The sequence below is a fragment of the Vidua macroura genome, chromosome 5 (assembly GCF_024509145.1).
Source record: "Vidua macroura isolate BioBank_ID:100142 chromosome 5, ASM2450914v1, whole genome shotgun sequence".
NCBI lineage: Eukaryota > Metazoa > Chordata > Aves > Passeriformes > Viduidae > Vidua > Vidua macroura.
This window is the reverse complement of record NC_071575.1, coordinates 72,804,555-72,823,702: the sequence shown is the minus strand read 5'-3', so window position 1 is coordinate 72,823,702 and position 19,148 is coordinate 72,804,555. Positions and strand designations below refer to the sequence as shown.

Sequence of the window (19,148 nt, the reverse complement as noted above, 5' to 3'; positions counted from 1 at the left end):
CAGGGAACATCCCAGGCATCATGGAGAGGGATGGAGGATGCAGGAACCCTGGCCCAGCGGGAATCATGGATGCTTCTCCCACCCTGGATCAGCGGGATCCTCCACTTTTCCCACCCCAGATCAGCGGGATCCTCCAGCACCAATTCCACTCCAGATCAATGGGATCCTCCACCTCTCCCACCCCGGATCAGCGGGATTCTCCAGCACTTTTCCCACCCTGGATCAGCGGGATCCTCTGCTTTTCCCATCCCAGATCCGTGGGATTCTCCAGCACCAATCCCACCCTGGATCAGTGGGATTCTCCAGCACCAATCCCACCCTGGATCAGTGGGATTCTCCAGCACCGATCCCACTCTGGATCAATGGGATTTTCCCTGCAGTTTTCCCACCCTGGATCAGTGGGATCCTCTTCTTTTCCCACCCCAGATCAGTAGGATTCTCCAGCACTTTTCCCACCCTGGATCAATGGGATTCTCCAGCACTTTTCCCACCTCACACCAGCGGGATTCTCCACTTTTCCCACCCTGCATCAGCGGGATCTTCCAGCACTGATCCCACCATGGATCAATGGGGCTCTTCCCACACTTTTCCCACCCCAGATCAGCAGGATCCTCCGCTTTTCCCACCCCGGATCAGCGGGATTCTCCAGCACCAATCCCACCCCAGATCAGTGGGATTCTCCAGCACCAATCCCACTCTGGATCAATGGGATTTTCCCTGCAGTTTTCCCACCCTGGATCAGTGGGATTCTCTCCTTTTCCCACCCTGGATCAGTAGGATTCTCCAGCACTTTTTCCACCCCGGATCAGCGGGATCCTCCGCTTTTCCCACCCCAGATCAGTGGGATCCTCTGCTTTTCCCACCCTGGATCCATGGGATCCTCCAGGACCAATCCCACTCTGGATCAATGTGGTTTTCCCTGCACGTTTCCCACCCTGGATCAGAGGGAACCACTGCTTTTCCCACCCTGGATCAGTGGGATCCTCTGCTTTTCCCACCCTGGATCAATGGGATTCTCCAGCACTTTTCCCACCTCGGATCAGCGGGATCCTCTGCTTTTCTCACCCTGGATCAATGGGATTCTCCAGCACCAATCCCACCCCAGATCAGTGGGATTCTCCAGCACCAATCCCACTCTGGATCAATGGGATTTTCCCTGCAGTTTTCCCACCCTGGATCAGTGGGATCCTCTCCTTTTCCCACCCCAGATCAGTAGGATTCTCCAGCACTTTTCCCAACCCAGATCAGTAGGATTCTCCAGCACTTTTCCCACCCCGGATCAGCGGGATCCTCTGCTTTTCCCACCCCGGATCAGCGGGATTCTCCAGCACTTTTCCCACCCCGGATCAGTGGGATTCTCCAGCACTTTTCCCACTCCGGATCAGTGGGATCCTCTGCTTTTCCCACCCCGGATCAGCGGGATTCTCCAGCACTTTTCCCACTCCGGATCAGTGGGATCCTCTCATTTTCCCACCCCAGATCAGTGGGATCCTCCCCTTTTCCCACCCTGGATCCATGGGATCCTCCAGGACCAATCCCACTCTGGATCAATGCGGTTTTCCCTGCACTTTTCCCACCTCGGATCAGCGGGATCCTCTCCTTTTCCCACCCCGGATCAGCGGGATCCTCCGCTTTTCCCACCCCGGATCAGTGGGATCCTCTGCTTTTCCCACCCCAGATCAGCGGGATCCTCTCCTTTTCCCACCCCGGATCAGCGGGATCCTCTCCCGGCTCATTCCCACCCTCCCCTCAGTGCCACCAGCCCTAAACGTCCCCACTCGGGGGTGGGGGGTCGAGGTCACCCCTTTTCCTTCCTCCTCGGGGCCAGCGCCCACCTCCAGCCCGGAAATTCGGGAAGGGCATCCAGGCCATGGGAACATCCAGGGAGCCTCTGGCACCGCTCGCCGCCGCCAAAGCCGCGCTCCGGGCGGGCGCTGAAATGGCTGCTGCTTCTTAGGGAATTAAAAATGCATGGCTTGGGAATTCTCCCAGCGCCGCAGCTGCTGGGAGCCGGGAAGGCGGGGGGGAAAAAAGGGGGGGAAAAAAAAGGGGGGGGGAAAAGGCCGCGCCCAGGGCGCCCTTTGTGCCCCAAAACTCCTGGAGCGCCGCGCAGGTGCCTGGCCGGAATCCTGGGAATGTTTCCCAAGGTCTCCTCCTTCCCTGCACCTGGAGGAGTCGCGGCTCGTGCGTGGAAAACGACGCTGGCGGAATTCCCGAGGGGCCGGAGCGGCCGCGGCTGCCGCTGTCACCTCCCGGGCCAGCTCAGGGGACGCTGCTGGGGACGGGGAAGCGGCGCTGGGGTTCCCGGGGATATCCAGGGAATGCTCCGCCTGCAGGGACAGCCAAGCTCCCCGCGCGGATCCTGCTTTTGGGATGAGGGAAAACACCCCCCACAGGCTCCCTCCCACCGGGAACATCCCCAAAATCCCGGATTTTGGCTGCTCCAGAGCCAGGCGAAGGCTGGGAGCAGCCCAGGCCTTGCCAGGCTGAGCTTCCCGTAAAACACAAAATCCCAGGAAAACCCGACACGGGAGGGAAGAGCGGCCAAAGAGCGAGGAAAACTCGCGGGAAGGGGGAGGAAAAGGCGGAATCGCCACCTCGGGACTCGGGAAAGGAGAGAGGAGAGAGATAAGAGCCGTGACATCCTGAGCGGGAGCGGAAAATCCCGTGGGATCCGGCGCTAAAGGGGAGGAAACGCTTCCCTGCCTGGCAGGAAGCGCCAAGGAGAGAATTCCCAGCCGGATCCAGAGGTTCCGGAGGGGGAGGCGCTCCCGGGTGGCTCCGGGAGGGATTTTCCTGCTCTCCAGCCCTTCTTCAGGGCTCAGGTGAGGCCCAGCTGGAATTCCAGCCCTGGGAATGCGCGTCCAGCGATTCCAGAGGCGCCGGAAGAGAAATGGGACGCGGCAGGGAGGAGATTCTCCTCCTGGGAACGGGCAGGAGAAGATTCCAGAGTTTTTTCATCCGCCCCAAGAAATTCAACTCGGCCCAGGGGATGAATTGTGCCGGTGATCCAGGATGTTTGGGGCCGGCAGGATCCCAACCCTGACATTCCCGAGGATTCTGGATCCTGGGATTCTAGTTCCCATCCCAACCTTCAAATCCCAAAGGACTCTGGGATTTTTGTTCCCATCCCAACCCTGACATTCTTGAGGATGCTGGGATTCTCGTTCCCATCCCAACCCTCAAATCCCAAAGGATCCTGGGATTCTTGTTCCCAATCCAACCTTCACATTCCCGAGGTTTCTGGGTTTTAGGATTCTCGTTCCCATCCCAACCCTCAAATCCCAAAGGATTCTGGGTTTTGGATTTCTTGTTCCCATCCCAACCCTCAAATCCCAAAGGATTCTGGGTTTTGGGATTCTTGTTCCCATCCCAACCCTCAAATCCCAAAGGATTCTGGGTTTTGGGATTCTCGTTCCCATCCCAAATCTCACATTCCCAAGGATTCTGGATCCTGGGATTCTTGTTCCCATCCCAACCCTCAAATCCCAAAGGATTCTGGGTTTTGGGATTCTCGTTACCATCTGAACCCTCATATTCCCGAGGATTCTGGGTTTTGGGATTCTTGTTCCCATCCCAACCCTCAAATCCCAAAGGATTCTGGGATTCTTGTTCCCAATCCAACCTTCACATTCCCGAGGATTCTGGATCCTGGGATTCTCGTTCCCATCCCAACCCTCACATTCCCAAGGATTCTGGGATTTTTGTTCCCATCCCAACTCTGACGTTCCCGAGCATCCTGGAATTCTTATTCCCATCCCACCCCTGACATTCTTGAGGATCCTGGGATTCTTGTTCCCATCCCAACCCTCAAATCCCAAAGGATTCTGGGTTTTGGGATTCTTGTTCCCATCCCAAATCTCACATTCCCAAGGATTCTGGATCCTGGGATTCTTGTTACCATCCCAACCCTCAAATCCCAAAGGATTCTGGGATTTTTGTTCCCATCCCAACTCTGACATTCTTGAGGATGCTGGGATTCTTGTTCCCATCCCAACCCTCAAATCCCAAAGGATCCTGGGATTCTTGTTCCCAATCCAACCTTCACATTCCCGAGGTTTCTGGGTTTTGGGATTCTCGTTCCCATCCCAACCCTCAAATCCCAAAGGATTCTGGGTTTTGGATTTCTTGTTCCCATCCCAACCCTCAAATCCCAAAGGATTCTGGGTTTTGGGATTCTTGTTCCCATCCCAACCCTCAAATCCCAAAGGATTCTGGGTTTTGGGATTCTCGTTCCCATCCTAAATCTCACATTCCCAAGGATTCTGGATCCTGGGATTCTTGTTCCCATCCCAACCCTCAAATCCCAAAGGATTCTGGGTTTTGGGATTCTCGTTCCCATCCCAACCCTCAAAACCCAAAGGATTCTGGGTTTTGGATTTCTTGTTCCCATCCCAACCCTCACATTCCCAAGGATTCTGGGATTTTTGTTCCCATCCCAACTCTGACATTCTTGAGGATCCTGGGATTCTTGTTCCCATCCCAACCCTCAAATCCCAAAGGATTCTGAGTTTTGGATTTCTTGTTCCCATCCCAAACTTCAAATCCCGAAGGATTCTGGGATTCTTGTTCCCAATCCAACCTTCACATCCCCGAGGATTCTGGGGTTTGGGATTCTCGTTCCCATCCCAACCCTAACATTTTCCCAGGAAATTCCCAGGGGGAAAAAACAAGCCCAAACCAGGCCCAGTTTTTCTGGGAAAACCAAACTCATCCGCGGATGCGGAACAATCGTCACCTCCCGCTGCCGTCCCACTGTCCCCAAGGTCACCTCGGGCTGCCGGTGACACCGGGGAGAGCTCCGGGATCTCCCATCCCAACGGGATCCTCCGAAGGATCGGGAAGGAGCCCGTAGGCCTCATCCCGGATTCCCGGGCGCTCCGGGAGCTGCGGTCCCTTTTCCAGCCGGGAAACATTCCAAGGACACGGCTGCGGGGCCGGGAAGGGCCGTTTCCTCCGGGAGGGAACGACGGCGCTTCCGGCCATTCTTGCCGCTCCCCGGAGGGTTTCCAGAAAAAGCAGAGTGATCCAGGCCTGGAAGATGAAATCATTCCCAAAAAAAAAAAAAAGCAGGAATGCCAGCCCTTCCCAAGGGGCGAGGCGGGAGCCAGCTCAGACCCCAAACTCCGCTTTTGGGGTTTTTGGTGCCCGGCACCGAACCCAAACCCATCGGGTTCTCTTGGTTCTTCTAATCCCGGCGTGAAAATTCCATTGGAATTTGGGATGGGATTCCCAGGGAAGTTTGGAGTCCCCACCCCTGGGAATTCCTGGATGTGGCACTCGGGGGTCTGGGATGGGGACAAGGTGGGGGCCGGGCACGGGTCGGGCTCGGTGACCTTGGAGGGTTTTTCCAACATAAATAATTCTGGGATCTGGGGTTCTGGATTGTGGGATTATGGGATTTTGCACTGTGGGAATACGGGATTTTGCATTCGGAGATTTTGGGATTCTGGGGTTCAGGGATTTTGGGATTCTGGGGTTCTCAAATCTAGGGTTCTGGATTATGGGATTACAGGGTTCTGGGGTTTTGGACTGTGGGATTCTGGGAATATGGAACCTGGGATTCTGGGAATATGGAATTTTGGATTCTGGAATTCTGGGAATCTGGAGTTCCGGAATCCTGAATTCTGGGATTTTAGGATCTGAGGATTCCAGGATTCTCAGGCTCTGAGATTATGGGGCTCTGGCATTTGGATTTCTGGGATTCTGAGTGCTGGGATTCTGAAACCCTGGATTCTGGGATTTGGGGATTCTGGGATTTGGGGATTCTGGGATTCCCGGAACCATCCCCTCCCAGCCAGGGCTGTGCGGGACCGTGACCCCCTCAGCCCTGTTGTGGGGTGCAGGGGGGTCTGTGGGGTGCAGGGGCGGTCAGTGGGGTGCAGGGAGGTCTGTGGGGTGTAGGGGGGTCTGTGGGGTGCAGGGGGGGGTCTGTGGGGTGCAGGGGGGGTCTGTGGGGTGCAGGGCGGTCTGTGGGGTGCAGGGGGCGGTCTGTGGGGTGCAGGGGGGGGTCTGTGGGGTGCAGGGGGGTCTGTGGGGTGCAGGGGCGGTCTGTGGGTTGCAGGGAGGGTCTGTGGGGTGCAGGGGGGGTCTGTGGGGTGCAGGGGGGTCTGTGGGGTGCAGGGAGGTCTGTGGGGTGCAGGGGGGGGTCTGTGGGGTGCAGGGGGCATCTTTGGGGTGCAGGGGCGGTCTGTGGGGTGCAGGGGGGGTCTGTGGGGTGCAGGGAGGTCTGTGGGGTGCAGGGGGGGGTCTGTGGGGTGTAGGGGCGGTCTGTGGGGTGCGGGGGGTCTGTGGGGTGTAGGGGCGGTCTGTGGGGTGCAGGGGGGTCTGTGGGGTGTAGGGGCGGTCTGTGGGGTGCAGGGGGGGGTCTGTGGGGTGCAGGGGGGGTCTGTGGGGTGCAGGGGCGGTCTGTGGGGTGCAGGGCGGTCTGTGGGGTGCAGGGGGGGTCTGTGGGGTGCAGGGAGGGTCTGTGGGGTGTAGGGGGGGTCTGTGGGGTGCAGGGGGGGTCTGTGGGGTGCAGGGCGGTCTGTGGGGTGCAGGGGCGGTCTGTGGGGTGTAGGGGCGGTCTGTGGGGTGCAGGGGGGGGTCTGTGGGGTGCAGGGAGGGTCTGTGGGGTGTAGGGGGGGTCTGTGGGGTGCAGGGGGCATCTTTGGGGTGCAGGTCTGTGGGGTGTAGGGGCGGTCTGTGGGGTGCAGGGCGGTCTGTGGGGTGCAGGGTGGGGTCTGTGGGGTGCAGGGGGGGTCTGTGGGGTGCAGGGCGGTCTGTGGGGTGCGGGGGGGGTCTGTGGGGTGCAGGGGAGGTCTGTGGGGTGCAGGGAGGTCTGTGGGGTGTAGGGGGGTCTGTGGGGTGCAGGGGGGTCTGTGGGGTGCAGGGGCGGTCTGTGGGGTGCAGGGGGGTCTGTGGGGTGCCCCCCCGGGGCCCAGCCCTGCTGGCACTGCCCTGCCACCCCCGGGCCCCGCAGGGCCCCGTTTGTCCCCGAGTCACGCGCCGGGGCCACCCCGGTGTCACCGAGCCGCCGCGGCCTCAATATTTCATGAGAGAGGAATCGGCCGCTCCCTGCTCGGGTTACCCCGGAGCGCGTCCCTGCTGTCCCCAGCGCCGGCCGGGCGGCCTGGCACGGCCACCCGCTGCCACCCGGCCTGGCACGGCCACCCGCTGCCACCACTGCCACCCGGCCTGGCACGGCCACCCGCTGCCACCCGGCCTGGCACGGCCACCCGCTGCCACCCGGCCTGGCCAGTGCCACCCACGGCCACCCTCTGTCACTTGCTGACACCCAGCCTGGCCACTGCCATCCTCTGCCACCTGCTGCCACCACTGCCACACAGCCTGGCACGGCCACCCTCTGCCACCAGGCCTGGCCAGTGCCATCCTCTGCCACACGCTGTCACCAGGCCTGACCACTGCCACCCATTGCCAGCCTCCGTCAGCCACTGCCACCAAGTCTGGCCAGTACCAACCTCTGCCACCCTCTGCCACCCACTGCCACCAGGCCTGGCAGTGCCACCTGCTGCCACCCTCTGAAACCCTCTGTCACCTGCTGCCACCACTGCCACCAGGCCTGGCACAGCCACCCTCTGCCACCCGGCCTGGCCAGTACCATCCTCTGCCACACGCTGTCACCCACTGCCACCCTCTGTCACTTGCTGACACCCAACCTGGCCACTGCCATCCTCTGCCACCTGCTGCCACCCACTGCCACCTGGCCGGGCAGTGCCACCTGCTGCCACCCTCTGAAACCCTCTGTCACCTGCTGCCACCCACTGCCACCAGGCCTGGCCAGTGCCATCCTCTGCCACTCTCTGTCACCGGCTGACACCTGGCCTGGCAGCCACTGCCACCCACTGCCACATTCTGCCACCCACGGCCACTTTGCCACCTGCTGCCACCACTGCCCCCCCGCTGTCCCCAGGCCTGGCCAGTGCCACCCTCTGCCACCAGGCCTGGCGTCCGCTGTCCCCCGCTGTCCCCCTGGCCGCGCGGAGGGACTGGCACGGCGGTGGCACCGCCCGCCCGGCCCACGCGGGCCCCGAGCCGTGCCCGTTGTCACGGTGACAGCGGTGCCAGCGGTGCCAGCCCGCGGGAGTGGGATGGTGGCAATTTACTCTTTGTGCTCCTTTTAGCTGCGGCCTCCCCGCTCCCGCTCCGCCCTGCCCGGGGGGGCGGCAACGCGGGGAGTCGGGAATGCAGGGAATTCGGGAATGCAGGGAATTCGGGGATGCAGGGGAGTCGGGGATTCAGGGGGAGTCGGGGATTCAGGGGAGTCGGGGATGCAGGGGAGTCGGGGGAGTCGGGGATTCAGGGGAGTCGGGAATTAGGGAATTCGGGGATTTAGGGATTCGGGGGAGTCGGGAATTCATGGAATTCGGGAATTCAGGGGAGTCGGGAATTCAGGAGAGTCGGGGAATTCAGAAATTCGGGGATTTAGGGATTCGGGGGAGTCGGGAATTCAGGGGAGTCGGGAATTCAGGGATTCGGGGCAGTCGGGAATTCAGGGAATTCGGGGATTCAGGGGAGTCGGGGATTCAGGGGAGTCGGGGAATTAGGGATTCGGGGCAGTCGGGAATTCAGGGAATTCGGGGATTCAGGGGAGTCGGGGGAGTCAGGGAATTTGGGGATTCGGGGAATTCAGGGGAGTCGGGAATTCGGGAATTTGGGGATTCGGGGATTTGGGGAAATCAGGGAATTCGGGGATTTAGGGAATTCGGGGATTCAGGGAATTCAGATAATTTGGGGATTTAGGGATTCGGGGGAGTCAGGAATTCAGGGAATTCGGGGAATTCAGGGATTTGGGAAATCAAGGAATTCAGGGATTCAGGGATTCGGGGGAGTTGAGAATTCAGGGAATTTGGGGATTTGGGGAAATCATGGAATTTGGGAATTTGGGGATTCAGGGAATTTGGGAAATCAGGGATTCAGGGGAGTCGGGGAATTTGGAGATTGAGGGATTCAGGGGAGTTGGGGGATTCAGGGGATCAGGCAATTGGGGGATTGAGGGATTCAGGGAATTCAGAGGAGTCAGGGGAATTGGGGATTATGGGGAGTCAGGGAATTCGGGGATGTGGGGAAATCAAGGAATTCGGGGATTTGGGGATTCGGGGGAGTTGGGGAATTTGGAGATTGAGGGATTCAGGCAATTTGGGGATTGAGGGATTCAGGGAATTTGGGGGATTCGGGGATCCAAGGATTATGGAAGTTCAGAGATTCAGGGCAGTCAGGGAAATTGAGGATTCAGGGAATTCGGGGGATTCAGGGAATTCCATCCCACAGCTCCTGGTGGTCCTGGAGCCCGGGAAGAGCTGGAGCAGCACATCCCACCGGGCACGGAGCAGGAATAGGATGGGACCCTGTCCCTGTGCTCCAGCTCCGAGGGAATTCAGGGATTCAGGGCATTTGGGGGATTCAGAGATTCGGGGGAGTCAGGGGATTCAGGGAGTCAGGGAATTCAGGGGATTTGGGGAATTCAGGGATTCAGGGAATTTGGGGGATTCAGAGATTCGGGGGAGTCAGGGAATTCAGGGGATTTGGGGAATTCAGGGATTCAGGGAATTTGGGGGAGTCAGGGGATTCAGTGAGTCAGGGAATTCAGGGGATTTGGGGAATTCAGGGATTCAGGGAATTTGGGGGAGTCAGGGAAGTTAGGGGATTTGGGAGATTCAGGGGATTTGGGGATTCAGGGAATTCAGGGAATTTGGGGGATTCAGGGAATTCAGGGAATTTGGGGGATTCAGGGAGTCAGGGGATTCAGAGGACTGAGGCAGTCAGGGGATCCAGGGGATTTGGGGGATCCAGGGGATTTGGGGGATTCAGGGGATTTGAGGATTCAGGGGATTCAGGGAATTCAGAGGATTTAGGGAGTCAGGGAATTTGGGGGGTTCAGGAATTCGGGAGATTCAGGGGATTCAAAAGATTCAGGGAATGTGGGGATTCAGGATTTCAGGGGATTCCACCCCACGGGTCCCCACTGAACCCCAGAGCTCCAGCTGGGAAGAGCTGGAGCAGCACATCCCACCCGGGCACGGAGCGGGAAGAGGACGGGACCCTGTCCCTGTTCCCCGGCTCTGCTCATCCCAATTCCCAATTTTCCTCACCTCCCGTGCCAAGAGGGCCCGGAGAGCTCCAAGGACCCTCCAGCCACGGCTTTTCCCTGGAAAATCCAGGAGCACTGCACACAAATCCCTGTCCCGGCTGAGCTCCACCCCAAATCCCATCACGGTGGGAGAGGGGGAGAACAGAATTCCCCTCTGGAATACAGGAGAGGGGAGGGGGAGCCCAGGCTGCATCCCGGGAATGCAGGAGAGAAGGGAAAAGGAGCCTGGAACACTGAGAGATGGGAAAGGGAGCCCAGGATTTCCCTGGAACACCGAGAGATGGGAAAGGGAGCCCAGGATTTCCCCCTGGAACACCAAAAAATGGGAAAGGGAGCCCAGGTTTTTCCTGGAACACCAAAAAATGGGAAAGGGAGCCCAGGATTTCCCCCTGGAACACGGGAGAGGAGAAAGGGGAGTTCAGGCTGTTCCCTTGGGATACAGGAGAGGAGGGAAGAGGAGCCTGGAACACTGGGAGAGGGAAAAGGGAAGCACAGGATGGCTCCCTGGAACATTGAGAGATGGGAAAAGGAGCCCGGGCTGCTTCCCTGGAACATGGAAAGAGCCCAGGATGCTTCCTTGGAACATGGAAAAAGGGAAAAGGAGCCCAGGATGCTTCCCTGGAACACTGAGGGAGGGAAAAGGAGCCCAGGATGCTTCCCTGGAACACTGAGGGAGGGAAAAGGAGCCCAGGATGCTTCCCTGGAACACTGAGGGAGGAGGAAGGGAAGCCCAGGATGCTTCCCTGGAACATGGAAAGAGCCCAGGATGCTTCCTTGGAACATGGAAAAAGGGAAAAGGAGCCCAGGATGCTTCCCTGGAACACTGAGGGAGGGAAAAGGAGCCCAGGATGCTTCCCTGGAACACTGAGGGAGGAGGAAGGGAAGCCCAGGATGCTTCCCTGGAACATGGAAAGAGGGAAAAGGAGCCCAGGATGCTTCCCTGGAACACTGAGGGAGGAGGAAGGGAAGCCCAGGATGCTTCCCTGGAACATGGAAAGAGCCCTGGATGGCTCCCAGGAACACTGAGGGAGGAGAGAGGGAAGCACCAGCTGCTCCTGGGAACACTGGGAGAGCCCAGGCTGCTCCCTGGAACACGGGAGAGGGGAAGGGGAGTTCAGGCTGTTCCCTTGGGATGCGGGAGAGGAGGGAAGAGGAGCCTGGAACACTGGGAAAGGAAAGGGAAGCACAGGATGGCTCCCTGGAAACTGTGAGAGGAGAAGGGGAAGCTCAGGCTGATTCCCCGGAATGTGAGAGGGGAAGGGGAGTTCAGGCTGTTCCCTTGGGATGCAGGAGAGGAGGGAAGAGGAGCCTGGAACGCTGAGACAGGGAAAAGGGAAGCACAGGATGGCTCCCTGGAATACTGAGAGATGGGAAAAGGAGCCTGGGCTGCTTCCCTGGAAACTGTGAGAGGAGAAGGGGAGTCCAAGCTGCTCCCTTGGAACCCTGGGAGAGGGAAAAGGGAACCCAGGCTGCTCCCTGGAACATGGAAAGAACCCAGGCTGCTTCCCTGGAATACTGAGAGATGGGAAAAGGAGCCCGGGCTGCATCCCTGGAATGCGGGAGATGGGAAAAGGAGCCCGGGCTGCATCCCTGGAATGCAGGAGATGGGAAAAGGAGCCCGGGCTGCATCCCTGGAATGCAGGAGATGGGAAAAGGAGCCCGGGCTGCATCCCTGGAATGCGGGAGATGGGAAAAGGGAAGCACAGGCTGCTTCCCTGGAATACTGAGAGACGGGAAAAGGAGCCCGGGCTGCATCCCTGGAATGCAGGAGAGGAGAGGGGGGAGTCCAAGCTGCTCCCTTGGAAGACTGGGAGAGCCCAGGATGCCTCCCTGGGACACTGGGAGGTGGGAAAGGGAACCCAGGCTGTCTCCCTGGAACACCAGGAGATGGAAAGAGGAGCCCGGGCCGCTTCCCTGGAATGCGGGAGATGGGAAAAGGAGCTGGGGCTGCATCCCTGGAACACTGAGAGATGGGAAGAGGAGCCCGGGCTGCATCCCTGGGATGCAGGAGATGGGAAAAGGAGCCCGGGCCGCTTCCCTGGAATGCGGGAGATGGGAAGAGGAGCCCGGGCCGCATCCCTGGAATGCGGGAGGGAGGAAGAGGAGGCCGTGTTCCCCCCCCGGCCGCGTCCCCTCCCCGCACTCGCGCTCCACACGTGCCTCGCCGCCCGCACGTGGTGCCGCGCGGGGGAGGCAGCGCTGGGAATTTTTAGGGGCTGGAAATCTCGGCAGAACGTTCCGTAGTGTAAGGCTGCTCCGGCTGCTCGGCTCTGGGAGTGCTCGTGAGCGGTTTTGGGGCTGTTCGGGTGGTTTTGGGTGGTTTTGTGTCGTCCCCCCCCCCCCCGCCTCCCCAGAACGGGCAGCGCGGCACCAAACGCGGCCAGCATTCCCGCGATATTGAGAATATTCAGGAATTATCCGTGAGCCGGGATATTTAGGGCTTGCAGGCTGCTCAGCGACACCAAAAAAAACCCCAAAATCACAGCGGTGCCCCATCCCTGGGAGCGCCCAAGGCCAGGCTGGAGCAACCTGGGAGAGTGAAAAGTGCCCACGGATCGGGATGAGCTTTAAACTCCACCCAAAGCATTCCAGGATAATTGTCCGGGAATAAAAGGCCCCTCCTCGGCGCCTTTTTTTTGCCCCTTTGGCCTCGCCCAGGGCTCCCGTGCAGGTGCAGGAAGCACAGGGAGCCCCCCGAGTTATGTAAGAGCAGCTCTGAGGAGGAATTTTGGGAATCTGCTGCCTCCATCCCCCGCTGGACAGAAGGACAGAAGTTTTTAGGGAAGTTTATCCAGGGGAAACCCAGAGGGGCCCTGCACCTGCTCAGCTCTGGAATCTCCCTCCTCGAACCCGGGCTGGGAGGAGCAGAGAGGGGTGAATTCACTTTTCCCAAGGCAAATTTACCGGCTGAGGCCCAGAAAGGAACAGAGCCCCACAAATCCCATAAACGCCCTGCTCGGGGCTTGTCCAGCACCCCCCGAGTGCCGGGAACAGCTCCTGACCCGTCCCAGCCTGGCCGGGCAGAACTCCCACACCCGGAAAATCGGATTTTTTTCTCGGTTTTTTTTTTTTTTTTTTTTGAGGGGAGATCCACTCAATTCCGCCCAAACCGCAACGGGGGGGAGCCACAAAACCAACACCAGGCCTCGGCCAGAAACCCCCCCACCACCACCGCCGCCACCCCAAACTCTCCCGCCGCACCCCCCCTGCCTGCCGCCGGCTCCCGGCAAAATCCGCCCCCCCCCCCTCCCAAAATCCCGGCACGAGCCCGTGGCTGCCAACCCCGTTCCCCGCTTTCCTCCCCCCAAAAAAAAAAACCAGCCCACGCGCGCCGGGCACATCGCAGCCCCCCGAAACGCCGAGCCTCGGCCTCCAGCCCGCGGCCCCCGCCCGTCCCCGCCGCTCCCGGGGCCGGCCCCGCACCCGGGGGGCACCCACGGCCCGCGGCCCCCGCGCCCTCCCCGCCCCCGCGCGTCCCGCAGCATCCCCCGCGCCGCCGCCCCCGAGCCCCGGGGGCCGCGCATCGTGCGCCGGCCGCCTCCCCCGCCGCCGCCCCCGCGGTGCCTCCCCGGTACCTGCGGGGCTGCGGGCCCGAGCCACCATCGCCGCGGCGGCCGCCGGCGGCGGAGCGGGGCGGGAGCGTTGCGGGAGCGTTGCGGGGCGGGGGCGGCGGCGGGGCCGGGCGGGGAGCGGCGCGCACGGCGGATCCCCCGCGGGCTCGGCCCCCGCCGCCGGCAGCGGGGCTCAGTTTTAGGAGTCGCCATGGCAACGGCCAGCCCGGTGCGCGCGGAAGGGGCGGGCGCACGGAAAACTTCGGCGGCTCCGCGGGGGTCCCGGTACCCCCCCCCCCCCCCCCCCCCCCCGAGCTCCCGCCGCTTTCCCCCCCCTCCCCTTCCCCCCCGCCGGTTCTTGCGCAGCCGATCCCGGACCCCCCGTTTCTCGCTGTCCCCCGGCACCCCCCCGGCCAGCGGGGTTCTCTCCCCACCTCCCCACCCCGGGATGAGCCGCGGGGGCGGGGGGGCAGCGCCGACCCCCGCGCCGGGCGGCGAGAGCAGCGCCGCTCCCTCCCTCGGTGCCCCCCGAACCCCCCCGAACCCCGGGGCCGACCCGCCCGGTGACCCCGGGGCGAGGCACCGGCACCGCCCCGGCCCCTCGGGGGGCACCGGGCGCTCTTGCCCCGCTGGTCCCGGCCCCAGAGCCGCGGTGGGGAGCGGGGCAGCCCCAGCCCCGCGCTCGGGGGGCGGCCGGACCCCCACCCTCCCCCGCCCCGGGCCGGCCCGGTGCCGTTACCTGGCTCGGTGCCCCTGCTCGGCCGGCGGCCGCTCCGCTGCTGGCGCCCGCGGGGCCGGATCCCGCAGGAAACTCCCGGCTCCGCTCGGCCCCTTTCCTGCCAGGAAGGGACACCCGGCCCCGCCGGCCACCGCCCCCGGCCGCGTCCTGCCCGGCCGGCGGGACAGCCCGGCCACCCAGGGGACAGCGGGGACAGCCAGGGACAGCCCGGGCACCCAGGGGACAGCGGGGACAGCCAGGGCACCCAGGGGACCCAGGGGACAGGCAGGGGACCCAGGGGACAGGCAGGGGACCCAGGGGACAGCGGGGACAGCCCGGCCACCCAGGGGACACCGGGGACAGCCAGGGACAGCCCGGCCACCCAGGGGACCCAGGGGACAGCTAGGGACAGCCCGGGCACCCAGGGGACAGCGGGACAGCCCCGGACACCCGGGGCACCCACCCGGACAGGGGTGACATCCCGAGCACAGCCAGGGACACCCACCGGGACAGGGGTGACATCCCGAGCACAGCCAGGGACACCCACCGGGACAGGGGTGACATCCCGAGCACAGCCAGGGACACCCACCGGGACAGTCCGGAGCTCCCACCAAGACCCAGGGGGACAGCCCGGGACGTCCCCCGGCCGCGGGGCACAGCCAGTGGGCACAGGGGGGCACAGGGGGGCACAGGCGACTGCGAGTGACAGGGGGGAGGTGGCGTGTCCAGCTCCGGGGTCAGTGCCCAGCTTTGGGGTCGGTGGGGTCAGTGCCCAGCTTTGGGGTCAGTGCCCAGCTTTGGGGTCGGTGCCCAGCTTTGGGGTCTGTGGGGTCAGTGCTCAGCTTTGGGGTCGGTGCCCAGCTTTGGGGTCTGTGGGGTCAGTGCCCAGCTTTGGGGTCAGTGCCCAGCTTTGGGGTCGGTGCCCAGCTTTGGGGTCTGTGGGGTCAGTGCCCAGCTTTGGGGTCGGTGCCCGGCTTTGGGGTCGGTGCCCAGCTTTGGGGTCAATGGGGTCGGTGCCCGGCTCCGGGGTCAGTGCCCAGCTTTGGGGTCAGTGCCCAGCTTTGGGGTCAGTGCCCGGCTCTGGGATCGGTGCCCAGCTTTGGGGTCGGTGCTCGGCTTTGGGGTCTGTGGGGTCAGTGCCCAGCTTTGGGGTCAGTGTCCAGCTCCGGGGTCACTCCCAGCTCCGGACGCGCTGCCCGGCCCTATCGGGAGTGCAGGAAACACCTTGGCGGGACCGGGATTGTCCCTTCCTGCGGGACCCGGCACGGGGACAAACCCGACAGCACGGCGGGGGACAGAGGGACACGGGGCCAGAGGGACACGGGGCCAGGCGGTGCCCTGGCTGTGGCGCTCGCCGTGGCACTGCCCCGGCCAGGCGTGGCTGGGGACACAATGGGGCAGTGCCGGAGCTGGGCGGGGACAAGGGGACAAGGTCACAGCTCCTGCCGGGCACGGGGCCAGCTCACGGCGCTGTCACCCTTGGCACGGAAGGAGGGACTCGCCCCCTCCCACACCGCTGCCCGCCCCGCGTGTCCCCTCCCCCTGTCCCCTGCGTGTCCCCAGACCCCTCCAGCTGCCCTCCTTGGCTGTCCCCATCCCCCTTTTCCTGTCCCCATCCCCCTTTTCCTGTCCCCCCTGGATGTCCCCATCCCCCCTTTTCCTGTCCCCATTCCCTTTTCCTGCCGTCTCCGATGTCCCCAAGCCCTCCCTGCCCTGGTGTGCCCCTCCAGCTGTCCCCTGCCCCCTCACGTCCTCTGTCCCCACACCTCCTGTTCCTGCTCCCCCCCCATGTGTCCCTGTCACCTATCATGTCCCCATTTGTGTTCCTGTGCCCCTCCCCTTCCCCATGTGTGTCCCCATCCCCTCCACACTGTCCCCACGTGTGTCCCTGTCCCCCCTCTGTGTCCCCATCCCCTCCACCCTGTCCCCATGCCTGTCCCTCTCCCCCTACCCTGTCCCCATGCCTGTCCCTCTTGCATGTCCCCATGTGTGTCCCTGTCCCCCCATCCTGTCCCCATGCCTGTCCCTGTCCCTCTTGCGTGTCCCCATGTGTGTCCCTGTCCCTCTTGCGTGTCCCCATGCGTGTCCCTGTCCCTCTTGCATGTCCCCATGTGTGTCCCTGTCCCTCTTGCGTGTCCCCATGCCTGTCCCTGTCCCCCATCCTGTCCCTATGCATGTCCCTGTCCCTCTTGCATGTCCCCATGCCTGTCCCTGTCCCCCCCATCCTGTCCCCATGTGTGTCCCTGTCCCTCTTGCGTGTCCCCATGTGTGTCCCTGTCCCTCTTGCGTGTCCCCATGCGTGTCCCTGTCCCTCTTGCGTGTCCCCATGTGTGTCCCTGTCCCTCTTACGTGTCCCCACGTGTGTCCCTGTCCCCCCTCTGTGTCCCCATCCCCTCCACCCTGTCCCCATGCCTGTCCTTCTCCCCCTACCCTGTCCCTATGTGTGTCCCTGTCCCTCTTTCATGTCCCCATGTGTCCCTGTCCCCCCATCCTGTCCCCATACATATCCCTGTCCCTCTTGCGTGTCCCCATGCGTGTCCCTGTCCCTCTTCCATGTCCCCATGTGTGTCCCTGTCCCTCTTGCGTGTCCCCATACGTGTCCCTGTCCCTCTTGCATGTCCCCATGCCTGTCCCTGTCCCCACCCACCCTCCCTCCCGCCCCAGCCCTGCCTGACAATTGTCCCCTCTCCTGTCACCGGAGCTGTCCCGGGGCTCGGGGACAGAGGGGACACGTCCACCCCCGGGACAGCTCTCCAGCATTCCCGGGGATTTGTGTCCCTTCCTCCTCTGTCCGTGTCACCGTTGTCACCCCCGGGCTCAGGAACAGCGCCCGGGTTTGTCCTTTGGCCTGGTTTGGATCCGGAGATTTCGTTGGGATTTTTTTGGGGATTTTTTACCTCGCGGAGGGGAAACGTCCCGGATTTCCTTTGGGAGGGCCGAGGAGGCGCCGTTCTCTGCAGGCTGCCCTGTCCCCCAAATTCCAGGAGTTCTCCAAGGAGCCGGGACAATTCCAGCGGCCCCACGGCGCTGGGAACAAATCCCGCTGGGATGGTGGGAACGGGGCCAGACCCTCACGTGGGATTGGGATCAGGAACGGGAATGGGAGTGGGAATGGGATGGGGTGTGAGATCGGGAACGGGATCAGGATCAAGAATGAGATCAGGGATGGGATTGGGAATGAGATTGGCACTGGGAATGGGATTGAGAGTGAGATCGGGAACGGGATCAGGAACGGGATTGGGAGTGGGAATGGAGAACAGGATTGGGAGTGAGATCAGGAACAGGATTGAGAATAGGATCGGGAATGAGACCAGGAACAGGATCAGGAATGGGATCAGGAGCAAGATCGGGAACGAGACTGGGAATGGGATCGGGAATGGGATCAGGAGTGGCTCCCAGCCCTGGGAATTCCTGCTTGGGAAAACAGCCCAATGGGGAGGGAATGGGATAGAAGAGGAAAAGAGGGATATGGGGCAGCGCCAGGAATATGGGATGATGCCAGCTGCTCCTTCCAGCCCATCCCATCCCGCTGGAAAATCCCAAAGGCAGGATCTCTGACTTCCTGGGAGTCCCCCAGGCACGGCCAGGGAAGTGGGAAAGGAGCCAGAGCTGCCCGGAGCCGGGGGAGGTTTCTCCTTGGAACACCAGGATATCCCAAATTCAGGAACGGAGCCAAGGAGGCTCCACAGGCGCTCAGCCCATGGAAAGGAGGGGCCAGGCAGGGAAGGAGGATCCCAAAATCCAGCGGGATATGGGGACAGGAGGACAGAGCTGGGATGAGCCCAGCTGGGATCAGGGCCCGGATTTGGGATCTCCTTGGAGCCATCATTTCACACCTCTGCACCCAATCCCACTTGGCTGTCCATAGGAAAACCTGGATGTTTTCCAGGATTCCCTGCCCGTTCCACATCCTGCATCCCTGCTGTCCCTCCATGGCCGTTCCTGCACATCCAGCACCCACCTGGTGGCCCAAACCAGCCCCGAAGTGGCCACACCAGGCTGGGCTCCGGTGTTCCCCCAGCAGGAGGTGCAGCCGCCTCTTCCTGGAGCTCCTGGTGCCGGGGCAGCTGCTGTGGGATCGGGAATGTTGGATCCTTCCCGGCTGGCAGCCAGGGCTTTGCTGGGAGCATGGATCCCACTGGGATCCCTCTGATCCCACCTGGAACCTGCTGGGAATCCCTCTGATCCTGCCTGGATTCCTCTGGGATCCCTCTGATCCTGCTGGGCATTCCTCTGATCCCACTGGGATCCCTCTGATCCCACCTGGAACCTGCTGGGATCCCTCTGATCCTGCCTGGATTCCTCTGGGATCCCTCTGATCCTGCTGGGCATTCCTCTGATCCCACTGGGATCCCTCTGATCCCACCTGGAACCTGCTGGGAATCCCTCTGATCCTGCCTGGATTCCTCTGGGATCCCTCTGATCCTGCTGGGCATTCTTCTGATCCCACTGGAATCCCTCTGATCCCACCTGGAACCTGCTGGGATCCCTCTGATCCTGCCTGGATTCCTCTGGGATCCCTCTGATCCCACTGGGCATCTCTCTGATCCCGCCTGGATCTTGCCCGGGCACGCAGACAGGGCTGGCAGCTCCCAGGAAAATCCCCCTTCCATGCCCATATCCCAAGTTCCCAGCTCCTGCTCTGGAGAATTCCTGGCGTTCCCTTGTTACCTGGCTGGAAAAGGGCCGGGAAGGGTCCAGGCAGGATCTGGGAAAAATCCAGGCAGGATTTGGGCAGAGTCCGCACAGGTTCTGGGAAGTGTCTGCGCAGGACCTGAGCAGGATTTGG

The 19,148-nt window shown here is 62.0% G+C and overlaps 1 protein-coding gene across 1 annotated transcript in view; it reads right to left on the bottom strand.

Moving 5' to 3' along the window:
- Positions 1–13,854, bottom strand: part of SHANK3 (SH3 and multiple ankyrin repeat domains 3) — a 179,018-nt gene extending 165,164 nt beyond the window's left edge. Inside the window, 1 exon segment of the mRNA XM_053978334.1 lies at positions 13,514–13,854. Coding sequence (XP_053834309.1) covers positions 13,514–13,854 — 341 coding nt within the window.
- Positions 13,855–19,148: the final 5,294 nt, after the last annotated feature.